At 35.7% G+C, this 25,078-nt stretch overlaps 2 protein-coding genes across 8 annotated transcripts in view; both read right to left on the reverse strand.

Moving 5' to 3' along the window:
• Nucleotides 1-1,610: 1,610 nt before the first annotated feature.
• LOC110832286 (HMG box-containing protein 1) lies at nt 1,611-13,806 on the reverse strand. Of its 5 annotated transcripts, none has more exons than XM_022069144.2 (7): nt 13,741-13,806; nt 11,519-11,756; nt 10,758-11,134; nt 10,389-10,613; nt 8,643-8,778; nt 7,352-7,573; nt 1,611-7,092 (listed from the first exon to the last, which is right to left on the reverse strand). In XM_022069144.2, exons 2-7 carry the CDS (start codon nt 11,746-11,748, stop codon nt 6,921-6,923), a joined length of 1,362 nt encoding a protein of 453 aa, XP_021924836.1. In that variant the 5' UTR covers nt 11,749-11,756; nt 13,741-13,806; the 3' UTR covers nt 1,611-6,920. The 5 variants fall into 5 exon arrangements, with proteins under 5 accessions (XP_021924836.1, XP_021924834.1, XP_021924832.1 ...); XM_022069142.2 differs by lacking the exon at nt 13,741-13,806 and adding an exon at nt 13,414-13,556; XM_022069140.2 differs by lacking the exon at nt 13,741-13,806 and adding an exon at nt 13,182-13,403.
• A 1,752-nt stretch (nt 13,807-15,558) lies between these two features.
• The window catches only part of TfIIA-L (transcription factor IIA L), a 156,214-nt gene continuing 146,694 nt past the window's right edge, over nt 15,559-25,078 (reverse strand). For all 3 annotated transcript variants that reach the window (XM_022069145.2, XM_022069146.2, XM_087357631.1), the window contains 5 exons: nt 23,800-24,022; nt 22,028-22,369; nt 19,146-19,531; nt 17,835-17,924; nt 15,559-16,764 (listed from right to left, as the gene is read on the reverse strand). In XM_022069145.2, the coding sequence (XP_021924837.1) occupies nt 16,657-16,764; nt 17,835-17,924; nt 19,146-19,531; nt 22,028-22,369; nt 23,800-24,022 (1,149 nt within the window). In that variant the 3' untranslated portion in view covers nt 15,559-16,656. The remainder of the gene's footprint in view (nt 16,765-17,834; nt 17,925-19,145; nt 19,532-22,027; nt 22,370-23,799; nt 24,023-25,078) is intronic.

Here is a 25,078-nt window from a genome sequence, read left to right on the forward strand (position 1 = left end):
GCAGCTTATTATAGTAACCCAGTTTTGCCGTAAATTATGGTAAAAATCATAGTGCATAACTAAAGTTTTTTTAATTTATTACAAATGTTGACCTTTCCCATAAGGTGTTCTGGGCGAATATTGAATTATTCTTAAAATATGCAATCTGTGATAACACTGCTGCCACTACACAGTTTGTGTCTAAGCTGGAGTTGTTTTCGATGTTCTGTACGATATGGTGATGAGAATACGTACAGCTGAGTTTGAGCATGGTTTACAGTTAAAAGATTGTAAATTAGTCTAAACTGACCAGCATTCTTCCTAGATTGTTGCTGAAGTTATTTGCTGGTACAAGCTCCAAACCAAGCCATTCCAACTTCGTTGATGCAACTGTATTGTATTATAAACTGTATATGTACCATTGTTTCAAATAAAGCATTAATATATAAGATTGGTAAAATCAAGTATATTTCTCAAGAGTTTCGGAGTAATAGTAATAACAACAATGATGAAGGTCCCTACCTTGAAATGGCTAAAGGATAAGGATGAGGCGAATATTTTGAAGATTGGAAAGTAATTATGAAATTATATCTGCTGCACATTTAAAGAATATCAATTAAATTATAATATTATTATAACTTAATAAAACTTCATTGAGGACAAGTATGATATAATGTGAGAAAACAATTCCAGAAAGAACTATACTCAGTTTTAGGTGCATGGAGATTTTAAAGTTTGATGTAAAACAAAATAAGAGATTAGTACACAAAGCATTGCATGTTCTAAAACCAAGACAGAGTAACATTTACATTGACAACAAAGGCATACCTCAGTAATAATACACTCTTTATGAAAGTACTCATTACCATGCTTAACAAAGAATAAATATCATAAGACTGACTCAGAAAGGTTTAGTTTTGTTACCATTCTTCCTACCCCTACTCTGTATACCAGAAAGCATGCATAAAAATTATTTTCAACACAATTCAGTATTTTCTCATCACAGAATTAGGCTATTAAATAAAGCAATTAAGATGACCAGTCGGGTATAAATATGCTGCATCAGCAATGCTTTCACTGAAGCAGCAACCTCTTTTAATTAAATGGATCATTATTCTCTTTTCATGCTCATCAATGCAGATTACTTCATGGATATAGCAATTAACTACAATGTTGGTAGATGTAACACTGCCCTAGCAGAACTGTGGATGATCACTGTATTGTTCCTATTGAAAGTGTAGGATTTGACTTTAGCTAGTGACAGTAAATTATGAGAGTTTACTCACTTTCACAATGTACAATGTTCATGTAGAATTAGGAGTGTCACAAGTTCTGAATTAGAATAGTATGTTTGTATATCTTAATTGAGGGTTCCAACAGTACTTCTTGATGCTGAAGGTTTTTTGCAGATAAAAGAGATTGGGAAACATGATTATGGGCAATTACATAAACAAAAACTGTTTATGAAATTCTTTTACCAAAATGCTGCAAATGTTGTTCCATGAATTGCTGAAAATCTGTACACATCCTAATACAGTTGTACATGGTCTCCCTACACTTGTCTAGAATGAAAAGCACTAAAACACACAAGAATGTATGGTTTCATTGTGTTATATTACAAGACAAGTCTGTAGGTATGTGAATATATACTTTATTTTCTATAAAAATTTCAACATTACCAACAATACACACAGTTTCATTACCAATTTATAAAACTGACATTATCTGAAGTAGTAATATAAACTGTAAAAAATTGCAATAAAATTAATGTATCATTTATGCAACACCACTCACTGAAGAGAGTTTATATCACAATATGGAAGAGCTGTCAATCTGCACAATCTTTGGTGTGCTAGAGTATATAAACACAATTATAAAATGAAGTAGAGGCACTCTCAGTTGCATAAAGAAAACAGTTGTTTCCGTGGATGTCAATCAGCAGTTGTTAATCTCACAAGGAAGAACGATGTCTCTTCACTGCACCATATTACTTGGTAAGTACTACTGACCCAGCTGAGAGTTATGATACATTAAGTTATGGGTACTGCACTTCACTGGAATATTGTACAATGACTGTTAATCTAACAATGTAAGAATAATGGATCAACATCACAGTCCCTCCCAACCATTGTATGTTGGACACTGCTCACTGTCTTAAATATATTTGAAAAATACATTTGAGAAGTTGGCTCTAGTCCTTCCTTTTGAATGGCTGCCATTATACTTGTACTTAAGAGATTTTTATTTACTTCTTTTCTTTTAAGATTAATGGTATGACTGAAATCAGTACTGAGAACTTTCAAATACTAGGCTAGTACAATAACCACTAGACCAATGAGGCAGCAATGGACAGTGTACAACATAATACTGGTATATCAAATCAACTATAACCACAAACTTTTAGATAATCACAGTACCTGTCACATCCATCACATTTACCACTGCAATTATTTTATGAAAAGTGTGAGGTTGCCACTCTGGATCTCTCTATACTGTAAAGGGCACAGTTAAATATATTTCACAAAACTTTGGTCATTTCAAGAAAAGACAGAGAGTAATTTTAAGGGTATACTGGTCTGGTTTTAAGACTCTGGCCAAAGTAATACATGTATTGTAAGGCACATTCCAAATCACTGAATGTTCAAATGATAAGACACAAGAAGATATAACATTATGGTAAAAACAATCCATTACAAACTTTAATCAAGAGTGAATGCAGGCATTCCCCTGGCTCAAATACATTTCTGTCATGTTGAATATAAAGTTAATTAATGTTCCTATAGACAGCAACATACATGTAGTTAAGAATCAAACTACATGAATCAAGTCAAATGAATAAACTGAAGGCCTGTGTGCAAGAAATCCACTTTGATAAATGTTTTTGGGGAAGCAATTACTTGCCTGTTTCTTGCTGCAAATTAATGAGTGGTGCAAGCTTGTGTATTGTTGACAGACTGACTTTATTTTAGCATTAACATGGCTGATTTTCTTTATCTATAGGAAACTGAAAAAAATAAGCAAAAAATTAAAGTTATCTGGTTCTTGCACTAATACCTTCAGCAACACTTCTGATTCTATTCTGAGATGAATTATGGTATGTATCAGGAAACATGTAACAATACAAATATTAGTAAATTTGGAACAAAGTGCACATCTTGTGTAAGTTCTGTAATTCCTGCACTTTTATATGAAGGTAAAAAACCTGATGGAGGACACAGAACAAATCAGAGCAGAAACATTTGCTCTTAAGTAAAAAACTTTTCAATAAATAACTTTGTTAATGCTATGATTAATTTGCAATCATATCAGGATCCAAGATTTAATCTCACAATTCAGCTGCAACTGTTTACTAGCCTGAACCAAGTACAGCATTTACAAATATAAGAGTCAGACTCAGAACTAAAAATAAGAAGCTTCTGCTCCAACAGAGGCTGTTTGGAAATGACTGCTGAAGTACCCACACAAACCAACAATATTTTCACATTGTGGATTGTAACTCCATGCACCACAATCACAGAAGAAATCCTCAAAAAACCCAACGATGATCCTAGAACTTAACATTTAACAACACAGAAACTAAAACTGACTTACCACACAGCAATCACATAACAAAAAGAAAAACTCTCTGGCCCACTTCAGTAACCTCCAAGTAAAACCTCTGTACACAAGATGAAGCGAAAGAGATCACTGCCTAGAGTGTCCTATTACTTAGGCATTCTGGAAATATTAACATACCATATATCACAGGTTGCCAGTCAACAATGTATGCAATTAGTTGTAACCTTATGAACTATGACAAGTTGCAAGCAAACATAATGAAAGTGGAAACTAATAAGATAAACAAACTGTAAACCTCACACCATATAAACCTGGATTAGCAAATGGTAAGTCCCATGTGGTGAACGGAGATCCGGCAGGCACAGCAGTCGCTATTTAAGTATGTTAAATGACCACAACATTATGTTTGGAATAGAGATTAGACAAACAATCAGACATGCTAATAATCGCAGTGTTTGTTATAAGAAAATATTTTTTTTTTAAGATCAATATAACAAGGAACTTAAAAATTTCATATCATAGTACATGTAACATGCAACTTTGCAAAGTATCTTGTAGACTAAAATCAACTATGAGGTTTCTCTGTAACATGAATTCACTTTCTAAAGAAACACACACAAAGATCATACAGTATTTGAGATCGTAGCAACGGTCACAGACCCCTGAGAAGATGAACCCTGCATGCGCAGACTTCCTTCCAAGACAGAAATGTGCTGAGATCACTGCTATGGAAGTTCACAACTATCACAGACAACAATGATCTGCAAGTCAGTCATCACACAGTCAAATGTCTGTCCTACAAACATACAAGTTCTTTGATATGTGTAAGGATGGGGAAGAGAATTTATTCTGTATGTTTCACACACTTGAAACAAAAGCCCACTCTTAACATATCACAATAGGCATCCATTTCATTAGATGTGAAGATAAACTGAATGGTCATGTGTGTATCATGAACATTTCATGCTTACATATTTCAGTAAAGTGAAGATTGCATAATAAACAATTTTCAAGCTGACTTCAATTTAAGATTCCTTATTAGTATATTTTCATGGTAGATAAACATATTTAAAAATTATTTAAAACATTTGTTCTGGGCATCAGAGCTTTAGACCACTGTCCCTTCCCAATCCACACGACTTGCAACAACTTGCTCACTAAGGATAGCAGAGCAAAACATTTGACTGTATATATCAATTCTATTACTCACAAAACATTTAAAGATGCTACACAGGTTAATATAATATAAAACTAACAAGAGCCAAGTTATCTATGTATACAATATATGTCTATGTGACACTTAAAATGGTAGTAACAAAAATCATGAGATCCAAAATAGTAACATTAATATTATTCATTAATACATCAAAGTCAATATACACAATAAAACTCAAGTGAACAAACTGTGCAGCTTGGAATATTAAAGATTTCTACCAGATTAAATTTAATGCTGGACATATAATATAAAAAAACACATAACTCTGGCAACTTTGTAGCACATAATATTTGTCCTACATCCTTCATTTAACTTTACAAAATTTATCCAAAATACAGTAAAAATGATCTCATTAAAATAGCTTTACAATGTAAATTCTTAACAAAACTGGCTGTAAAGACAAAACAAATTTAAAGTTGCATATTTGACACTTACAAAGCAATATTAAACATCAAGCCCAATAAAACCTGTCATGTGATGCACAATAATCTGCTGGATGCTGCACCGAGACCCTGCATCTGGCAACACTTTAAAGAACCTGATAGCTTTGAACTTCAAATGTGTCATGAATTTTTAAACAGTACTTTCCCACATAACTTCATAGTATCCTCACCTGAGAGATTGTATTCCATTCAGGGCCCAATCAACATTTTCTCAAAACAGATGCATCACATCAAATGTAATCATCACGCCTATCAAATGCTGTTTATGATATGGAAAATTCTGACCAAGTTATCCTTAAAAATTAACTTTAGTTTTAAAGTACATTACAAATATGGCCCAAAAGTATTACCATGAGCTAAGATTTTATCATCTAGTACCTGTGTCAAAATTCATTTTAAACACATTAATGATCCTTCCCAGCCAGCATGCTAAATGTTTTGAGTACATATCTGATTCATTTAGGTATGAGCTTTTTCAATGTTTGTATCTAACTCTAGGAACAGTCCATGCACCTTGGTAAGATTTTCATTAACATATTGATATTACCCAGTTAAATGCATTTGTATATTACATAAATACACTGTGGGGAAGTGAAATGGATTAACATAACTCAGGACAAGATTATTTTAGCAGGTTTAATTACATAAATCATAATTCATCTGATGGGATGAACAAAAGCCATGAAAAACCTGAATAAGGATATTTGGTCCATGGCTTGGTTACCTCCATAAGTTATCAAGAGTAAAATTAAGATTTGTTTGTGACTTGCCTGACATAAGGCAACAAAGATACATAACTAAATCCCTGGTTAGAGAACCTAGTGTCACAATGCTGCAAATAAAAATGCAATTCTAGGATAATTCAACATGGTTCACATTCTCTAAATCACTGGATTGAGTTACTGAAGTTAGTTCTTTTTAAGGGACACAACAGATTAGCCCTTCCCCCTTTCTTTATACCTGAGGAAAAAACAAGATCCAGTTTTTTAAAATATCATGTTCTTTAGAATACTAGATGATGGACAAAGTAAAAAAAAGTGCATTTCTTGCTTCCTTTATCAGAACTAAATGGACCCAGTTGTCATACACTCTGATTTTACTTCACCTCTCTTACATTCACTCTGTTTTGAAAAATCTGCAGTTTGGGTTCTTAGCATTCTCAATGATCACTATTAAGATTAAGAATAAAATTGTGACTCTGTGTAGCATTATGTGAAACATCCATAGTAAGTACTGTGATTTGCATATTTATCCAAACACCATACACAACTTTTTCTAAAATACTTGCATCAAAAAAACAAACTGCACACCATAACAGAGGGTTTCGATTTTGTTTCTGGTAGTACAAAGTGCTACGCATATGATTACAGCACGCAGCAATGTACTTGGCAAAATTGTTAATACAAACTGGAACATTGGGGTATGCATCTTATTTATGGGAGCACCATACTTGTATAAATACAAGCATTTAGAGTTCCATAAACAGTAACAGAAAATCAAGAATTTTCAACTGACAAGACTGTAAGCATGAAATGCACACAAGCATATAAGGCATATTTAATTACTTGTACATTTAAAAACTTATTACACAAAACTGCAATTCATTCACTACATGAAACACATAATAATTATGCATCAAGTACTTATTACAGATGTTTATATACTGCAGTAACAACAATTTTCCAACATTTGTGATATCAGTTACCTTTGAGCATACAGTTTACCTAATTTGATGATGTTTCAAGAAATCCAGCAGAATGTGAGCGCTTCCTCTTCCAGCAGTCTGGGTGCAGGCGTTTCCTCTCCTGCGCCATGGCTCTTGCTTCTGTCACATACACTTCTTTGTCAGCTGGGGGCAGGTTGCGCCAAGCCTCACCAAGAATAACACTGATGGCTCTGTTAATCATAATGGACATTTACCAAGGAAGGGCTATGCCTTATGATAAACATGATATGCACGATGAAATTAATGTGTTAACAATTACCAGTTGCCAGTACAGATGAATTATCTATGAACCCATTAATAAATTAGAAGAATATATGCGATACAATCTTCTCAGGCGACCAGCCACATCAATTCAGAGCAAAGGACTTTTGGAACTGATGTGGCTGGATGATGCCACAAAAGCTTCAAGTCATGTAAAAGTATATTTACCTGTTATCCTTCCCTGGATGTAGTGGTATCAGTTCTGGACGATATCTCTTGGCAAAAAGCATAAAGGCATTCATTGGCCTCTTGGGTCGATCTGTGTCCCTCACCTTCTTTGTAGGAGATGTTGGAGGAGAGAGAAATGAATCAGGTGGTGGGAGAGGTGAGATGTGTGAGGTTGTTGGTAGATGAGATGGCATTCCCAAGCCTTCTGGTGGGAAACTGAATCTATAACAACAGAAGCAGAACTTGGACACTGCAAGATGTATGTGCTACCCAGCACATACATCTTGCAGTGTGCGTGCTACCCAGCAAGCAGTGGCAAGCATAAGAGAAAGCTGAGCAAATGTGCTCCTACTCAAAAATTTCCTTTTAGCATATGTTCCTTTGTTAAGGAAAAGCAAAGAATTTTGGACAGAACTCATAATGTATACTTTCCTATTACACAGACTTCTTGTCCTACAAATCTTGTCAGTAATACCAATTCATAACCAAACTAATATATGCAAATTTAGCTCTGTGTAGTATACCAGGCTTATGACTAGGTAGCCATGGGATTGAATCTTACTCCAGGAAGAATTATTTTATTGTTTGCAATTGCAAACATGTTAAAGACTGTTATTAGTGTTGGAATTTTCTTTTTGAGATTACCTTGTTACTTAAATAAAGATTCTATGTTAAGTTTTGCGATATTGCTATGTTTGCAACTGTTGACCTGCAAACAACCATTCATGTTTAATATGTATGTATGTTTATGACTCAACACAAAATTTCATATTTCCAGTTCCAGTAGTCGATTACAATTAATAATTAAAAATCTCAGTAATGTTACCATTTCCAAGAATTCTGGATTGTTTACAATTTATGTCTGTAAAAGCAACTTTGTTGGGTCCAAGTACACCCATTGTGAAACACAAACACAAATTAATACATTCAGTTCCTTAGAATTTCCCTAATCTGTCACTGTTGTGGCTTTGAATTGTCTACTCTAAACATGTGGCTATCATGTACAGTCACAGAACAAAGGAATAGATTTGTGAAGACTTTTTTAATTTACAGCCATACAGCACAGTTATGTGTCATCTAGTGGATGTATAGTGGATTAGAAAGAATGCCTTACATGATAAATTTAAGTTTCAATCTTATAAATCAATACAGATTTTTAGACAAATTGTGGAAAGAGAGATGTGTTATTTATTACATTGCTTAGCACCCAAGACCACATACCAACAGGGCTCAAGGTGTTAACACATGTACTAACAAACAAAATGAACAACAAAGCAACCTTTATCTGTACCTCTTGAACTTATCACAGATGTCTGGAGAGACAACTGGCACTCTTGAGGAAGGTAAACAGATGTCAGTCTGTTCCAGACGTTGACATGACACTCCATACTGCTTGAACACATGCTCCGGATACACGGCACACCATCCTGAGAAAACATCACAATAACTGTCATGTTCTTTCTTGAATACTGAGGCAGGAAAGACAATATCTTCATGATTTCAACATGCCAGAGCAATAATAACTAATAACAAGACTGTAAAAGAGTGCTCTTGGAGTACAATGACATTCCAAAGATTTGATTTATGCTTTTTCACAAGCACTGACAAATGTGACAATCATATCTATGGCAACATCTGTATATTGGGTCACTTTTGCACTAAAGTGATCTGAAGGTACCGTTGAAAAAGGCAAACAATAAGTAACAATAAAATGGGAATTACAATGACAAATACAAAAGCACAAGACCGGTACAAATTATAATAACAACTGGGATAAAAGTAACAATAGGAATGAGAATACCTGGAATAATGAACAATAAAAAGAACAATTACTTGAAGAATGAGATATACAGACAGACAGACATGGTTGGGCCCTTAAGGTGATCTTCATTTTCACTAGAGTGTAAAGAACACCACGCCTTCATCCCCTTACTATGACAAAACAGCACGTATTTCAGAACATAGTGCTAAGGAAAATACTTGCATCCAGAAGCAATGAACAAATTTTGGAATTAATTTAATTTGAATATACAGTAACTTCCAACTATTATTTAGGGCAGCATCAAGAGGTTATGACAGGATGATCACACTGGCCTAATGAAACAAGAAATAAACAAAATTTAAGTGGCAAAACTCCTTGGAAGACACAAGGTGGAGAAGTAAACAATACAAACACACAAAGAGGATTAATTTGGAGACACAATCACCTTATCTATTCATCATTACAGCATTTTGAAGTATGTGTCTCACAGATCCCAGTAATTCCTTTCACAGGAAGATTTTTTGGTAGCTGTGCCTGAGCACAGCCTTTACTTGATGTGTGATCACTGTATTGGTTGCTGCTGTTCCTCCAGTCAGCTGCAGTGATGATAACAGAAGTGTGAATATTCACGTGTTATTCAGTGTTGTTGAAGATTCACTTTTGTTTAAGATATAGATAAGCTTACACTCAGTTTTATATGAGTGTTATGTGAAGGTCAATTCTACTAGGAAGAGTCACAGGGAATTCAGAAGAATGTTCCCCAGCCTTAAAGTTCTCTCCAGAAAAAGTATTCAGATTTCCATTAGAAAATTAAGAACAACTGGAATGTTATCAGACAAGAAACCAAACCATCAGAATCGAGGTGGATGATGCTGGAGCTTTGCTTGTACAGGAAATTAGAGTGTGAAAAGGGACTATGGGAACATACAAATTGCTGAAGCCATGGTCTTAGAAAACCAAAGTTTTGCATACTTTGTACCCACATGATCCAGTAGAAATTTTTGTTATTGGTATAGTCTATCAAACCGATTCACACATGGAGAACTCACAGAAACACTAATTTTCATTGAAATGTCTTGTACATCCACAAAACTACAGGTAAATCAGAATCTATTAGGAAGTAACACAGGTAAATAACTTCACTCTACAGTGCGGTTGCTTTCTCATTATCACTGCAGCTGACTACAATAAGTGGTGTTCACAGAACAGGAAGGCCAACCCCTAGCATAACCACCAAAAAATTTTCTTGTTCTTCATTTGGAATATAGTACTGACCTCTGTCTTTAATGTAGAATGTGTGATATAAGTTGCACTGCGCTGTTACTTCACCCTGACACTGCTCCTGGCATGTGAAGCGAATCATTATGCCCCCATCTATCTCTGATACCTGCTCCACCTGAAGTGCTCCCAGCCAATCAGGAACAAACTTAGATAGTTCTTCAGCTAGCTTCCATGCACCAGAGGTACCTCCATTGGGCAGATCAAGTTTCAGGAGGACTCCTGTATGCAAAAGTTAGAATCATGCAATTGTCATAAATATACTTTCTTTATCACAATTTATAAATATATATAACTAGACTGATGATTAAAAACAACTTCAATTCTTGGACTGCCAACACAAATAAGACCAAAGCAAGTACAAACCTGGTTGAAAGCAATGCCATACAGGGGAGGGCCACGGGTAGAGATGCATTGTCAACCGAACAGTATCTCCAGGATTTAGCTCTTCTCGACTGCTCCCCAGAGATGAGGGAGCAGGACTTAGCAGAACAGATGTGCTGGTGATCCAGTGTGAGGGACTGGATGAACCAGCAGCCAAAAATGAACATGTTGGGCCTGCTGGGTAGTGCAACCTAGTGTCCACCAGTGTGGAATGTCTCACGAATGCAGATGAAACCTGACAAGCTTCCTCATTCAGTGAATGGAGGGCAGACCGCTGCTCTGGAACTTCCATTGCCAAGTGTGTGCCACTTGGTGTTGGCTGTACTCCAGTGTCATATGTTTCAGAAAAGCTGTAGGCCCTGAAATTGTACATTTCATGGGTCATATTCAACATAAATTTCAGGAAAATAAAATAAAAATGTTACAATAAGTAATATTGTTCTTCTGAGTTTTGGCCTTCATCTAAATTATATAATTATAAAGCTACAACTTCTTGGAGTCTGGAATCTATGCCTATCTTCAGGTATACAAGGGGGCAAGAAGACAGAAAGCCTGTAAGTTGGGACCCACAGCTGATTTAGCCTCAGACCTGTATGTCCAATGTTATAAGAGGATACATTACACCTTTCTTATGTTAACTACCACTGATTTTGATAAAAGTAGCATTTTAATAAGTAGGACTCATCTTGATGTACCTGAACTTATATTATAAAATAATAATATCTTGAAGATATAATACTCACCGTTTACGAAATGGAAGATTTTTCTGCATTAATGGACTCTTTGGACTTGTTGCAATTATGGCAAATTCTTTTAGGGCACTATTTGCAGTCCCTAGATTCAGTGGGGGAGGTATTGGCTTCATCTTTTTGATGGACTTGAAACTTAGGTCTTTTGGCTGACAATCTTCATCTTGTGGTATATTTCCAGTGTTATGTTTTGTTATTTGGTCTGCTGTTTTAAAGCTTTGCATTATTATATCTGAAAGAAAACTGATTCTTATTAATAAGTTCTAGTAATTCGCAGCACATTTTCTGCATTAAATAAATGAAATTCTGCTCACAATGAAAGTAAAATGAATAATTCAAGACATACAAACATGTCTCCTGATCAAATAAGAAAAAACTGAAATTAGTCATCAAACCACATATTTTAAACACTTTAGACTAGCTAGTAATATACCACCAAATCACTAAAATTGGAGGAATATAAAGAACTAAAACTACTCTATATTTATTAATGCAAGCTTTTCATTGATTGTAGATTGTAGATTACTGTTGTGGGTGTTCCTTTGATCTTCTTATTATTTTGCATATTATGTTGCATATTATGTTAGTTGTTCATTATTCAAGAGTTTGATGTGCAGTGTGTCCCCATCTGATCAGGTGAATGTCAGTTCATAGGAGTCTATGAACTGACATTCACCTGATCAGTTTTAAAGATAAAAAACCTGAAGATGATGCTATGACATTGAAACATGTAGTAGTATAAAGCGCAATATTGTAACATCGAGATAACGATGAATGGCGCAGAATATTAATATTAATTTTAAATTTTAACATCAACAATTTAAAAGTTTGTGTATAGACTTGAATAATAAATATATATTTGAATTTTAAACACAAACATGACGCATCTAAACTATAAAAAAAACTGATAGTGTCTTTAAAATAATGATATACTTGGTATGAAATATAACACATCTTGAAGATTTCTGTCTTCTGGGTTGTTGCGCTGTGTAGTCTGGCATATAACTCTTTTAACTCTTTCCACATGTGAATATTGCTATCAGATCTAGAAAATGTCTAGGTTACGCTAAGCCAACTATAAGCATAATACAAAATGAATAATACAGGCAGTGATGAATGACTTATTGTATGATGTCCAAGGCAACAGGTGACAAGAATGAATGAATCTAAAATCACAGAGGGGAAAATGTGAGACACAGTTAATTATATAAATGGAATTTGAGGTGTGGCTGGTACTTAAAATTGTTTTTGAGGTACTCAGGGTGTTGAAGATGTCCATGGTTGTCTTCTGGATAAAGACACTAAGTGCTCTTGTAGGTCGGTACCAACACTTCTGAGAACCATATGCCTACATCTTCAAGGCAGCCGAAAGTTGAGGCAGTACGTTCCTTTGAACGTTGGTATCCACCACACAATCCACATGGTGTCACAATCCAGACCACCATTACAGAAGCCCAAAATGTATTTACAATAGATATCACTTAATACCTTCCAGCCAAGATTATAATTACAATTCCTAATCCACTTACATTATACTGTTTATTCCGCCTGACACGTACGAGAAAATACCTGCGTTTCTGAGCAAAAAATTGTATTTTAGGAAGACACTGGTGTGACAAAAACATTAAGTAATGAGTGTCAATTGGACTGAACTTACTCATTACGAAAATTCTTAAACATATTACATTCAGCAATACATTATACCCGAACCGTGTACATTATCATATGATGTATGTCTTTTTACAAACCAAATTAAAAATGATCTGCTCTAGTTCACTACCGTACAAATTATACACAAAAACTCTTCAAACGATTCCTTTTGTTTCCATTCCTGTTAAATGTTTATTGTTGTTTTGTTGGATACACTCAACTGACCACAGAAGACCTACCTCATCAACATCTCAATGTTATTCGTTGGAAACGTGGTTGTCTATGCGCATGATGCCGAGGATTGGTACAAGTATGTTGGCATTATTTAAGGGTACAATCACTAATAGATTAATACCAACATTATGTATGCATTTTGTAATTAAAATGGCGGCAAATGTTTGAAGTTACTCGATTGTGACCAGTAAATCGACGCTGCGCATAAACACTAGCTAATTAAGAATCCATGAAAGAAAATTTCTTTGAACGAATTGTCGAAGCATTATGTTCGCAAAGCTATTCATTACAAGTGGGGCATTACTAGCAGAGTTAACCAAATTTAATTCTACCTGCAAATCTAGAAGTACATTTGAAAACGGAACTGGCTGAGGTTGCGTAGCAGCAAAACTTAAGTAGCCATGACCAATCTGACACAGCGGTACTGTGTAGTACCAGATAGTGTGAGATAGAATAAAGCACGCCAGGGAGAATCTGCCTGGGAAGTAATCTGTGAAACGTAAGCAATTCTTACGCCAAGAAAGCAGTACCTACGAAACAACCAGAAGGCTTAAGGAATTCTGTTCATTAAATTTCAGGAAAATGAAAGTGACTGATAAACACACAAAGCTTTTGAAATCCTGAATTTAGGGTTTATAGGGAGGTAGGTGTGCCTGGGAATAAACCAAAGAGCTTAGGGATCACTATTGTAAATCCTCTTGGCAAGTAGGAATACATGGAAAGAAACTAAATAGGTCCTAAAGTTTAGGGAATGGTGGCAACACAGACTTAAGGAAGCCAGGAGTGGCTAGGCAGAAACATGAAAAGCTTAAAAAATCTTGTGTAGATATTTCAGGGAAATTTGAATGTCTGACAGATGTGTTGAACTTACTTAATTCTAACTTGAAATGGACATATGGGAATTCAGCACTGGATATAGCATTCAGATTCAAGCAATGACCATGATTAGCTGTTTGGATGCACTGACCCTCAGAACCATTCTGGTTGTGCAGAAGCAATTTAGAGAATTAACCCTGTCCCAGGTGGGAATCAAACCCAGGTTGTTAGTATGTAGCTACTCACCTGTCTGGTACTTCTGACAATTATCTGATCAGCTTTTCTGATCTGTTTACCTCAGCAGCAGTGTTGTCATGCTGTTTCCAAGTAACTTTAACATTTATGTATATCACAATTTCTGGCATTGCACTCTCATGTCTGGTTAGTTTTCTCTTCTCATTCATTAACTTATTGAACAGTGTGGGTGATAGAACATTTTCCTGTTTAATGCTTCTTTTGTTTGGGAATTATCTAATAATAACAAAATGAATAACATCCCAAATTATCTAATTCTTACCTAAATGAAAATTATAGTTTTTAAAAACTGTAATTCTATGAAGCAGAGACTTCGTTGCAAAGCTGAAAATTGTTCAGATTGTCAATAAATCCCCATTATTATGGAATCTGAAGGTTCATTACAATTTTCATAAGACTGAATCCAGTCCATACAACCTTATTTGGTCCATTTTAATATTTTTTTTCCATCTATATGTTCAAAGGTAATCTATTCCATTTGTCTTCCAACTAACATTTTGTATGCAGTTTTTATCTTCCACATGCATGCTATACAGCCACCCAGAGCAAAAAATAAAATATGAAAGGAAAGCAAGGGAACTTAGCACCTTGGGAACAAGATAGGAGTTTTGAAATATTCAGCTGTAATTGTTAAATAAAAAGAATGAAAAAGTGCATATTTTTAAAACAAAGTTTTTCCTTTACAAACTTCCCACTCCTGATCACATATCAGTTTTTAAAGAGTAAAATTAATAAGCTGTTCCATTATCAGTGACTGCTGTTTTTCATTCCTGTAATCATTTCTGAAGCACTTTCATTCCATATCACTAGACCAGCTATCCTAACCGAAGCTTTCCTCAGTCCCTCCAGACAAATGTAATAGTACCTTAAATTAGGCCACAGCCACTTCTGCATCCTTTCCATTTCATTCATTTTACACTGTCATCCTCATTCAATGCTATATAGTCAGAGGTACTGAATTAATTTTTACATGATCACATCCATATTAAACAGGGAAAACTACATAACTGCCCCCACCTTGCTTTTAACATATGACAACCGTAAAATAAAGTGGGGAAATTATGTTAGTAAATACGATAAACTTTTGTTGTAACTTTTATTTGTGGTACCCAGTTTATAAGTTTTGACTTTATGATTACATATGTTTCATCTATATGTATTCAGTTTCTTGCTTTTACAAATCTCTTCTTACATGTTTAATAAAGCACCACGCACTTATAAATATTTAACCCAGATGTTCACTATCAGTAAAAATTCAGTCTCAGTTCTACTTACTTCTTCTGCCATTGAAATAAGTTGTTATATATTTTGGAAATAAATTTTACTATAAACATCCATCCCATGATTACATCCCATTTCATAAACAAAACAAAAAAGCTAGCAACAGAAGTACAAAATAAACCCATTCAACTACTAAAGTTCATTTATAACATATAAATCATGGCCTCTCTTACAACATTTTTGGAAAAGAAAAACATTGTTTGCATACGGACGCTTCTGCAATGAACCTTCATGAACATCAGTATATCCAATGAATATATAACATATAATAAGATTTTTAATGTTGCAAAGGAACATTTCTATGCTGGTGATGTGAGCTTAATTCAGTTATTTGGTTGTGCTTCACATGAGATGCTTAGCTTTCAACTAGACTTATTCAGGATTTTAACAATTCACAATACAGAAGCTAGAGAAAACATAGTAACACAGCCTATTAATGTAAATCACTTCATTTCAGGAGATCAAAGGGTAAAAATTGTGGCACAGTCTGATTTTTTTTGTAGCAGTGAATTTACATCAAAAGCATTTGGAACAATTGTATTTTATTTGTTGAAATGGGTGACTTAATAAGAGTTGCAATGACTGCAGAAAACTTATTACCAACTTGAAAGTACTGGAATATCTACAAATATAATTTTCCTCTGAATTGTCTTACTTCTTATATCACGGACTTGAAATACAAATATAACATAACATCCCAGAAGATTATGCAGTCTGTCATCCAGATACTCATTAACACAAAATATAACCACATTCACACAGTTGCACAAGTGTTTAGTTCTCCCTATGTGCTCTATCTTCTCCCCAAGTGCTGATAATCTGTCAATTGGTAACAGTAAGTGACTGACCTTAACTTGATAATATTCGACAAAACATTTCCTTCCTTGTACAAATTCTCACCATTCTGCATCACCATTAGCCTTCTGAAACACATAATCTTTGCCACTCAGGTTCATAATCCCATCTTTGAGATAAAACTTCCATTTGTTTCTACTCCGTGTGATCTGCAACCAAGAACATTATTAAAATTACATGTCAACATACTTAAAATTAGGAAATTTGTATGTACTTTCCAACAGCCTCCCTCATCTGTGTATGGAATATTACTCTTTAAACAGGGGTAGGTGAGAAAATGCTACTCGTGCGTTTACATTTTGGTAGAATTTCTGTACTCGTCTGATTACGAAGCAGCAGTACTTTTTGGTACAAACTTGCTAGATAATATAACAATATGTATGCTCAGATTTAGTTAGCACTGACCAAGTAGTTCAGAAATTATCAGACTGAAAACTTGGCTGGGGAGAAAAGTGGGGAAGCAACATGCACACTTGTATTCAAAGAGTAGAATTTAAACACAGTTAGGACCAGCTATTAATTTCCCATCCTGTCTGTAGCTCCAGGCAACTTTTTCTGAATACTGTCCATAGAATAAACCAAGATAATTACACATTTAGACTGACTTAAATAAAACAGAGAACCTAAATTAATCCACATAACTGAATAATTTAAAGATTTTAGCATAGAGAAATGCCCATGAACACTTGGTACTATTTATATTTACAGTATTTATATGATCTCCAGATTGTCATCATTATTAAATTATATCTGGTATTTTTGCACTAGGCTCACCACATGATTTAGAAACAGATATTTTTACTAAAATATTCTCATTAATAATATAGTCACTACTAACTACTGACACATTACAATTACCACACTTATTTTTGTCCACACTGGAATCACTGCTTACTAGTAATGCCTCATTACTTTGACGTAGACTCTAGCAGTCACTTTACATTTCTCCATCTCAGCATGGCTTGATATTTCTGTACCATTTACATGTGAAATATTGAACTATTAATAGTCAACAGCACCCAAAAAGATCTGCTGATAAATCTACAAGGGTACTCACTGCTGACAAGACAAAAACACAAACATTACACCATAAAATAAAGAAAGTGGCCTAATTAACATGTTTCATTGAAGACTGTTAAGTATGATTTCAACTTTATACTGAATAAGAGTAACTCCTATATCCAATATGTGATGGAAATCAAACATAATTTAAGCTAACCTTGTCATACTGACACACCACAACATTATCTGTGTCAAATAAGTCTGTTGGATCTTCATCACTGACATCATCTTCTGAGTTAAGTGGCTCCTGAAAAGTGATTTATAAGATGAATTTTACGAGGCCAAAATATGTTAGGATAATGCAAGGAATGACAAAAATACTCAAAATCTCATAATATTACAAAATCCCTTGGTAAAGGAATTATACAAAATTAGTTGAGGAAAGTAATGGTCTTACCTGAGCAGGACCCACTGATAAATCAATGGAAATATGAAGAACTTATGACACCTGTTTTCTTTCAAATGCTTCAATATATATATGGTGGGGCTGGCAAAAGCTACAAGTTAATACTTAATAAACTTTTGTCATCCAAATCTCTGTATTTTCTACACTAGTAAAGATTCAGACTACATTACATTTACCACATTTAATCTCAAGTTTGCACATTATCATGTTTGATATTAATATAATGCAAAATGTATAAATATAAAACTTTTAGGTACATTTATAATCTATCTCTATACCGAATTTCACATACCACATTCCAGTGGTTCAGAAACCGGGATAGCTCAGTCAGTATAGTGACTAGCTACGGGCTGGACGGCCGGGGTTCGATCCCCGACGGGGGCAGAGGATTTTTCCTCTAGCCTCTGCGTCCAGACCGGCTCTGGGGCCCACCCAGCCTCCTCTCCAATGGGTACCAGGGTCCTTTCCCGGGGGTAAAGCCGGCCAGGGCGTGACGCTGACCACTCACCCCCATCTAGTGCCGAGGTCAAGAATGAGTAGGAGCTATACCTCCACTCCCCCCAAGCGCCTACATGGCGTATAGTGGGACAGCTTTACTTACTTTTACATTACAGTGGTTCACTGTATATCACCATAGGAATTAAAACTATGGTCACAATATTGTTGTCTTACAGCCATAGAAGTTGCATATTTTTGAACTTCTATCATCTTCTGGATCATTTATTAAGTGGTACCAGTGTTGCTCCTATCTCAAAAATTGAATTTCCTCCATGGTGTATTGCTGATGATAGGAAATCATAAATTACAGAATTTTGGTCTTGGCACTTCTATTGTACTTAGTTTCTGAGCTACAGAAACAATCCTTGTCATGATTTTAACCCAAAAAACTTTAATGGAGTTTTGACCTTCTAAAATATTTTCCAGGTTTCAAGGCACTAGGATGTGAAGTTTGGGGTAATTTAGGGTAAACTGGTGGATCCCTTCTTGAGCTATTAAGCAGAACATACATGCACACAAACAATTTAAATTTTATATACAAGATAAGAGAGATAAATAACATACCTCCTCTGGACCTCCATCATTCTCTTCTTCATTTTCATCATCATCTTTATCATCATTTTCATCATCTTCATCTATATCATCATCATCATCATCATCATCATCCTCATCCTCATCAGAGGTGTCATGGACACCATCTAACTGTCTGATGGTTCCAGTTGTTTGCTGGAAAACCTGACGTCCTGCCATCACACTTCCATTGCTGGTTGAGTTCTGAGCAACAGCTGCTCCAACTGTAGCCAACTGTTGCATCTGAGATGCTCCTGATGCTGCCTGCCCCTGCAGAGCTGCTGTCACATGCTGCTGCAGCAAGGAAGATGCTAGATGCTGTGGCAATGCCATTGTGGCTGCTATTATTGGCCCTGTGAGTACAGTATGCAACTGGTTGCCTGAAACACAAATCAATACCAATGGGCACAGAAAAAATACTTCTGCACAGAGTATTAACTAAAGAACTCTACAATGTACAAATCCCAGAGAAAAATGTGATCTAGTTTTCTTGTACTCATATTAGATAGGTCTTCACTCTGCTGACATCAGACGGATGTCAGGCGTTAGGGACCCGTTACGGCATGTGGCAAAGCGGAAGCGCCACTGTGACTTGGTACCCACGACACAGGAAGCATTCGCTGGGTCAGCCCCCTGCTCGTTGGGCAAACTCTCTTGCCGTTGAGTATAACATCAGGGATTTACGTGGCCATACCACCAGGCACTGGTCTACCCAAGCACACCACAGAGAGGATGGAGGAGATGCTGGGGCCTGGGGGCGAGCTGATGAACGGGTTGTTTATGTGCTAAGTGCATATTAGATAGGTTGTGCCTATCCATACACATTATATGCAAACTCAGAAACTATTCAGATTCTGATGAAATAGGCACTGGGATATGGATTAAAAGTTTTTGACAAAATGAGATCAAGACAATTTTAAACTTGCTTCAATACTCCTTTGACCACCATACTGACATGCCCCCTCTCCCACAAGTGTTAATATCATTCTGGATCTTATAAGAGTACTCTTGGCTTTTACTATGAAGGACCTATGGAATGTAAATAAATTCTATTCTATTCACAAATTAAGAAAACACACACACTCTTGGCATTGGCACAGTACACACCCTGCACATATACGAGGTGCGATCGGAAAGTTTCCAGACTGTGTCAATAGAGGGCGAACCGGATGTAGTACGAGCTTCTGCCGCTAGGGGGTGCGGCCTACATTCATAGTGAATCAGTGTGCCAGCCGGCATCATCGAATTAGCATTTGTTTCTTAGTTACGGGCGTTTTGGTAGTGCATTACACCGACCCTCCTGCGATTTCGGAATGGCGGATTTTCATGAACAAAGAGTGTGCATCAAATTTTGCCAAATACTCGCCAAAACGGCTACGGAAACCTATGAAATGCTAAAGCAAGCATTTGGGGAGTCCGCAATGGGTCGTGCATAAACTTTTGTGTGGCATCCACGTTTTAAAAATGGCCGAACCTCTGTTGATGATGACGAGCGTTCTGGACGACCATCTTCGAGCACAACGCCCGAAAATGTTACGAAGATTCGGCAGGCCATTCACGAAGATCGACGTCGTACCATCAACGAATTGTGCGACATTGTTGGGATAGGCTATGGGACCTGTCAGCTGATTCTAAAGGAAGAACTCCACATGCGACGCATCCTGTCTGAGGACTAGAAGCAGAATCGACTTCTCGTTTGTCAGGAGCTCAAAGATCTTGCAAGAACCGACCCCAACTTCTTTCTAAGCTCCGTGTGACTTCTTCCTCTTCCCAAAGATGAAAATTCAGCTAAAGGAAAGGAGATTTGAGACGATAGAAGAGATTCAGGCAGAATCGCAGATGGTGCTTGACAGGCTGACAAAGAAAGATTTCCAGGGATGCTTCCAGGCTTGGCAGCGGCGCTGGGATCGTTGTGTTCACTCCCAGGGGAACTACTTCGAGGGTGATGGATGAATTTAATACCTGAGATAAGTGTACGGGTTTTTATACGCGCAGTCTGGAAACCTTTCGATCGCACCTTGTAACAAGTAGCCAAAATTTTGAGATGGCTATGAAAACATTAACATCAGTGAACAGCTTTCTCATATTTAAATCTAAAACCTTATATCATCAATCCTATCTCACCACTATTAAATTTAACAATGCAATACACACACATGTATGGAGGAATAATGTTATCAGTTTCTGTATAAATTTCAATTAATTTATGATATGCCCTCATCACTATGATCCTACAGCTCACGTCTGCTACCTAATTTCTTTATTTAGGCTATGGCACATATGAGTTAAACAGATTCTGAACAATTTGTTGCTCTTTGCCTCGAAGCACTTGTTCACCTGTTCACATTACAGAAGCAGAATTAACCATTTCTTGCAAAACAGATTTCGTATCACAGTGACAAAATAGAAACATTCAACTGTTTACATTTTTTTTACAATGTTGACCATTTCACCACTCAACAGATTATCTTATCAGCTACAGGAATTGTGGTGTGATTTAATATTGCTGTGTTCTTAACTTGTATCACTTTTCCTCTGATCAACTCATTCAATAAGCAGTACTCAGTAAATAGTATTTTTATTTTAAATATTTCAACTGGCGAAGTTTATTATGAATCACTTTCACTATCGTCTTAAAAATGAAATGTAATCATATTACAACTCACTGTCAAAAAACAGAAATGGCAAGCTTCACTTCACATGGAAATAAACCCTTAAAATAACATATTATTCTTGATGTTGGATCTGAAGTAATTGATTCATTTTAATGCAAAATGTGAACATAAAATCATGTGAAGTGCTTACCAAGACAAAGACAATACAAGCATACCTGTTAGTAAATGAAAAAAATACATATTTACGAAGGTACCACAAACCTTGTAGAGCTGAGGCTGGTACTTGAATTGTGAGAACTCGTGGCTGTGAGTCAGCAGCACCTGCTTGTGCTGGCAATGTGATATGAATAGGAACCTGTTTGTTTGGGTCAGCTGTTATCACAGTGGTGGTTTGTTGAGATGCCTGTGTCTGTTGCCCTTGCTGAGATTGTTGCACAAGGTGCTGAGAGTTTTGCTGCACTTGTGTTTGTTGCTGAACTGGCTGTGACTGCGTTGTAGGCTGCTGGCCTACTTGCTGAACCAACTGCGTCTGCTGAGTCCCAATAATCTGCTGTGTTCCATGCTGATTGGTTGTGAAAACTGTCATCTGGTTTCCAATATTTACTGTAATACACATTGAAGAAGAAGTAATAAGATTAGTCTTGTACCTTTGGCACTTTAAGGGAGAAGAAAAGGTGGAAAATATTGTCTAATAATATTAACATTCCATAATTATAAGAAATGGTTCTTAGGTCAAATAAAGGTAAGTCATTTGAAATACCTAACCAAGTTCTATAACTTTTGTATGAAATATTTTTCTCTTTTTATTTCATATATATTTAAGGGGACAGAGAACAGCTCATTTCTTTATTAAGTAAAATGTCAAGTCTTCCTGGGCACCATTTGACAAATTTTTGTGTGTGGGAGTGTGCCCTCGGCCGGGTTTGAACCCGCAAACCTTGGGTCCAATGGCAGGCATGCTACCACTAGACCACCGAGGATGACTAAGTACAACTTCAATAAAAATTAATTCAAAGAGAGTGACAATGAAGTTGAAAAGTGTGCTCTTTATGATGCTGTTGTATATGATGATAGCAATCAAGATAATATTTTCAGGAAAACATGCAGAATTACAGGGATCAAACAGAAATTTTCACAGGCAGTTTTAGTCCCCACAGAGCAGCAAAACATAAATGTGAAACTGTGAACTCAGAGTTGTATTAGAAAACTCAAATAATTACCAAAGAGACAAACAGATATGCTGAGCAGCTTCAGGAGGAGCCAACTGAAAGAAAACTTGATAAAGAAACCATTTAAAACATGACAAAAATGATGATGACTGTTTTTTGTATCAGAAATGTTATGTCAGCCGCTGCAATGGATGTCTTAAACTCTGAATGCAACATAAACATTGATGTAGACTTACAGCGATTTATCTTAATGCTTTACTTTTTAGGTTTAAAATTTAAATGTCTATCATCTATAGTGAAGAGTCATGTTTAAGTGCTCTGTGATACTGAACTGTCCATGTATTTGTTGACTGATATGAAACTATGCTGGCAACTTAATAACTAAACAATGTAATGTCATAAAGTTTAATAAATACATGACTAAATGAAAGAAAGCTATTTTTGCTACCAATTACCCCCATATAGGATCTACCTAGTTTCTTGGATATATACTTCAGACAAATAAATAATTATTAATATTTTCCATGATGAATCATTTGCACAAATCCTGCCATAAATCATTCAACCAAATTTTCATAATCACACTTCTGGAGGGAAAGTGTATAAATTATGAAATGAATATGGAAATATATTAAAATAAACCTTGGCAAAGAAGATGCTTATTACAATTATTACTAAAATTGAAAAGAGTGCATTTGGAAACAATGTATCCTTGAAATAGAGTACAGTTCTTTGCTCCAGTTGTTTATTCAGTTTAATTCTGAGATTTAACGTTGTTTAATCATTTTAGGTTGTAAAGTACCGAACAACTGAGGTTCAACTGTTCTTCAAACATCCAATAAAGGTACAAATTTAAAGACAAACCTGATTTTCCAGACAGATTGCTTCGACCATCTTTTTGATTACCAATTTGTGGTGGCTGAGGTTCTGGAGGTTCTGGGTTCAATTCTAGCGCTTTACTGGACAATAACTTAGTCTCCCAAATCTGTTTCAATTCTTGTAACACCTGCTCATCAACACCCTCATCCAGGAATGAATCCCGTACTCCAGCTATCACATCCTCTATAACACTGTGGTACAGCTTCATCTGAAAAACCCAACGTCATCGTAAAGTGGTTATCACTCCTGCTTGGTATTTGGGAGGTCCTGAGTTCAAATCTTGGCCTGGAGGCCGGCTATCCTGACTGAGGTTTGTCGTGGTTTTCCTAAGTCCCTCCAGGCAAATGCTGGGATAGTACCTTCAATTAGGCCATGGATGCTTCCTTTCACATCCTTTCCGATTCATGATTCTCTATCATCGTCTCATTTGACGCTATATAGTCTGAGCTACTAAAAATGTGTCATTAAATATCCTACAAATAAACAAATTCATCTGAAAACAGAAATGTCAGGCATGAATTTGTTTTTACAGTATGCACAGGTAAAATGTCTGTGACTGTTACAAGAGCCACGAAGTTTTATAAAAACATGAAAAACCATATAATTCAGATTCAAAAGTGCAGTATTAGGTGTACAGGAGCATTAAATTAAGGATGCTGCAAAAGGCTGGGGAGGGGAGAGAAAAAAATAGTTTTGGTGAGGTAAACTATTAGAAAGTGGCCACTTAGAAGGTGGAGAAGATGAATGTGACTAGGGAACTAGGATGGAAGAATGAGAGGCAAACAGAACTGGAAACTTTGATTTATTACTACCAGAGTGGTCAGTGTTATTTTACACATGAATTGGTCTTTTAGAATTTACAACCACATTCTTCCTCTTCAATAACTACATTTCAACCTGATACATGAACTGATGGTCTTAATTGCAAGTGTTTAATTTTAAACTGCATCACTCTTATAGTACTGTGTCCTGCAGGAGTCTGTATAACATTTGTAAATTTGTTATACAGTACGATGAAAACATGTATAGATTTAGCCTACAAAAGTTTTAAAATGTGAAATTTTATTAAGGAAACTTTTTGTAGAATGTAAAACAACAACATGATCATGCAATAATTTTAATTTAGCTTTCAAGTATGACAACTAATGGATCACTGGAGCCACATGTATGAAATTTTATATGAACGTACATTATTAATATTCCTACAAATTATGTATGAAATACTGTTATATTTTTTGTTATGAACAGATGAGAAACATCTCTC

The sequence above is a fragment of the Zootermopsis nevadensis genome, unplaced genomic scaffold (assembly GCF_977971745.1).
Source record: "Zootermopsis nevadensis isolate Lab colony 2312 unplaced genomic scaffold, Znev_1.0 Znev_ptg000028l, whole genome shotgun sequence".
In the NCBI taxonomy this organism is placed as follows: domain Eukaryota; kingdom Metazoa; phylum Arthropoda; class Insecta; order Blattodea; family Termopsidae; genus Zootermopsis; species Zootermopsis nevadensis.

Bases quoted from the DNA above. Each gene is read 5' to 3' on its own strand.
- LOC110832286 (XM_022069140.2), bottom strand. The intron at 11,135-11,518 runs GTGAGTATTATA...GTACAATTTCAG, and splicing joins AATCTTCCATTTCGTAAACG to GGCCTACAGCTTTTCTGAAA. The intron at 7,093-7,351 runs GTAAATATACTT...TATGATTAACAG, and splicing joins CATCCAGGGAAGGATAACAG to AGCCATCAGTGTTATTCTTG.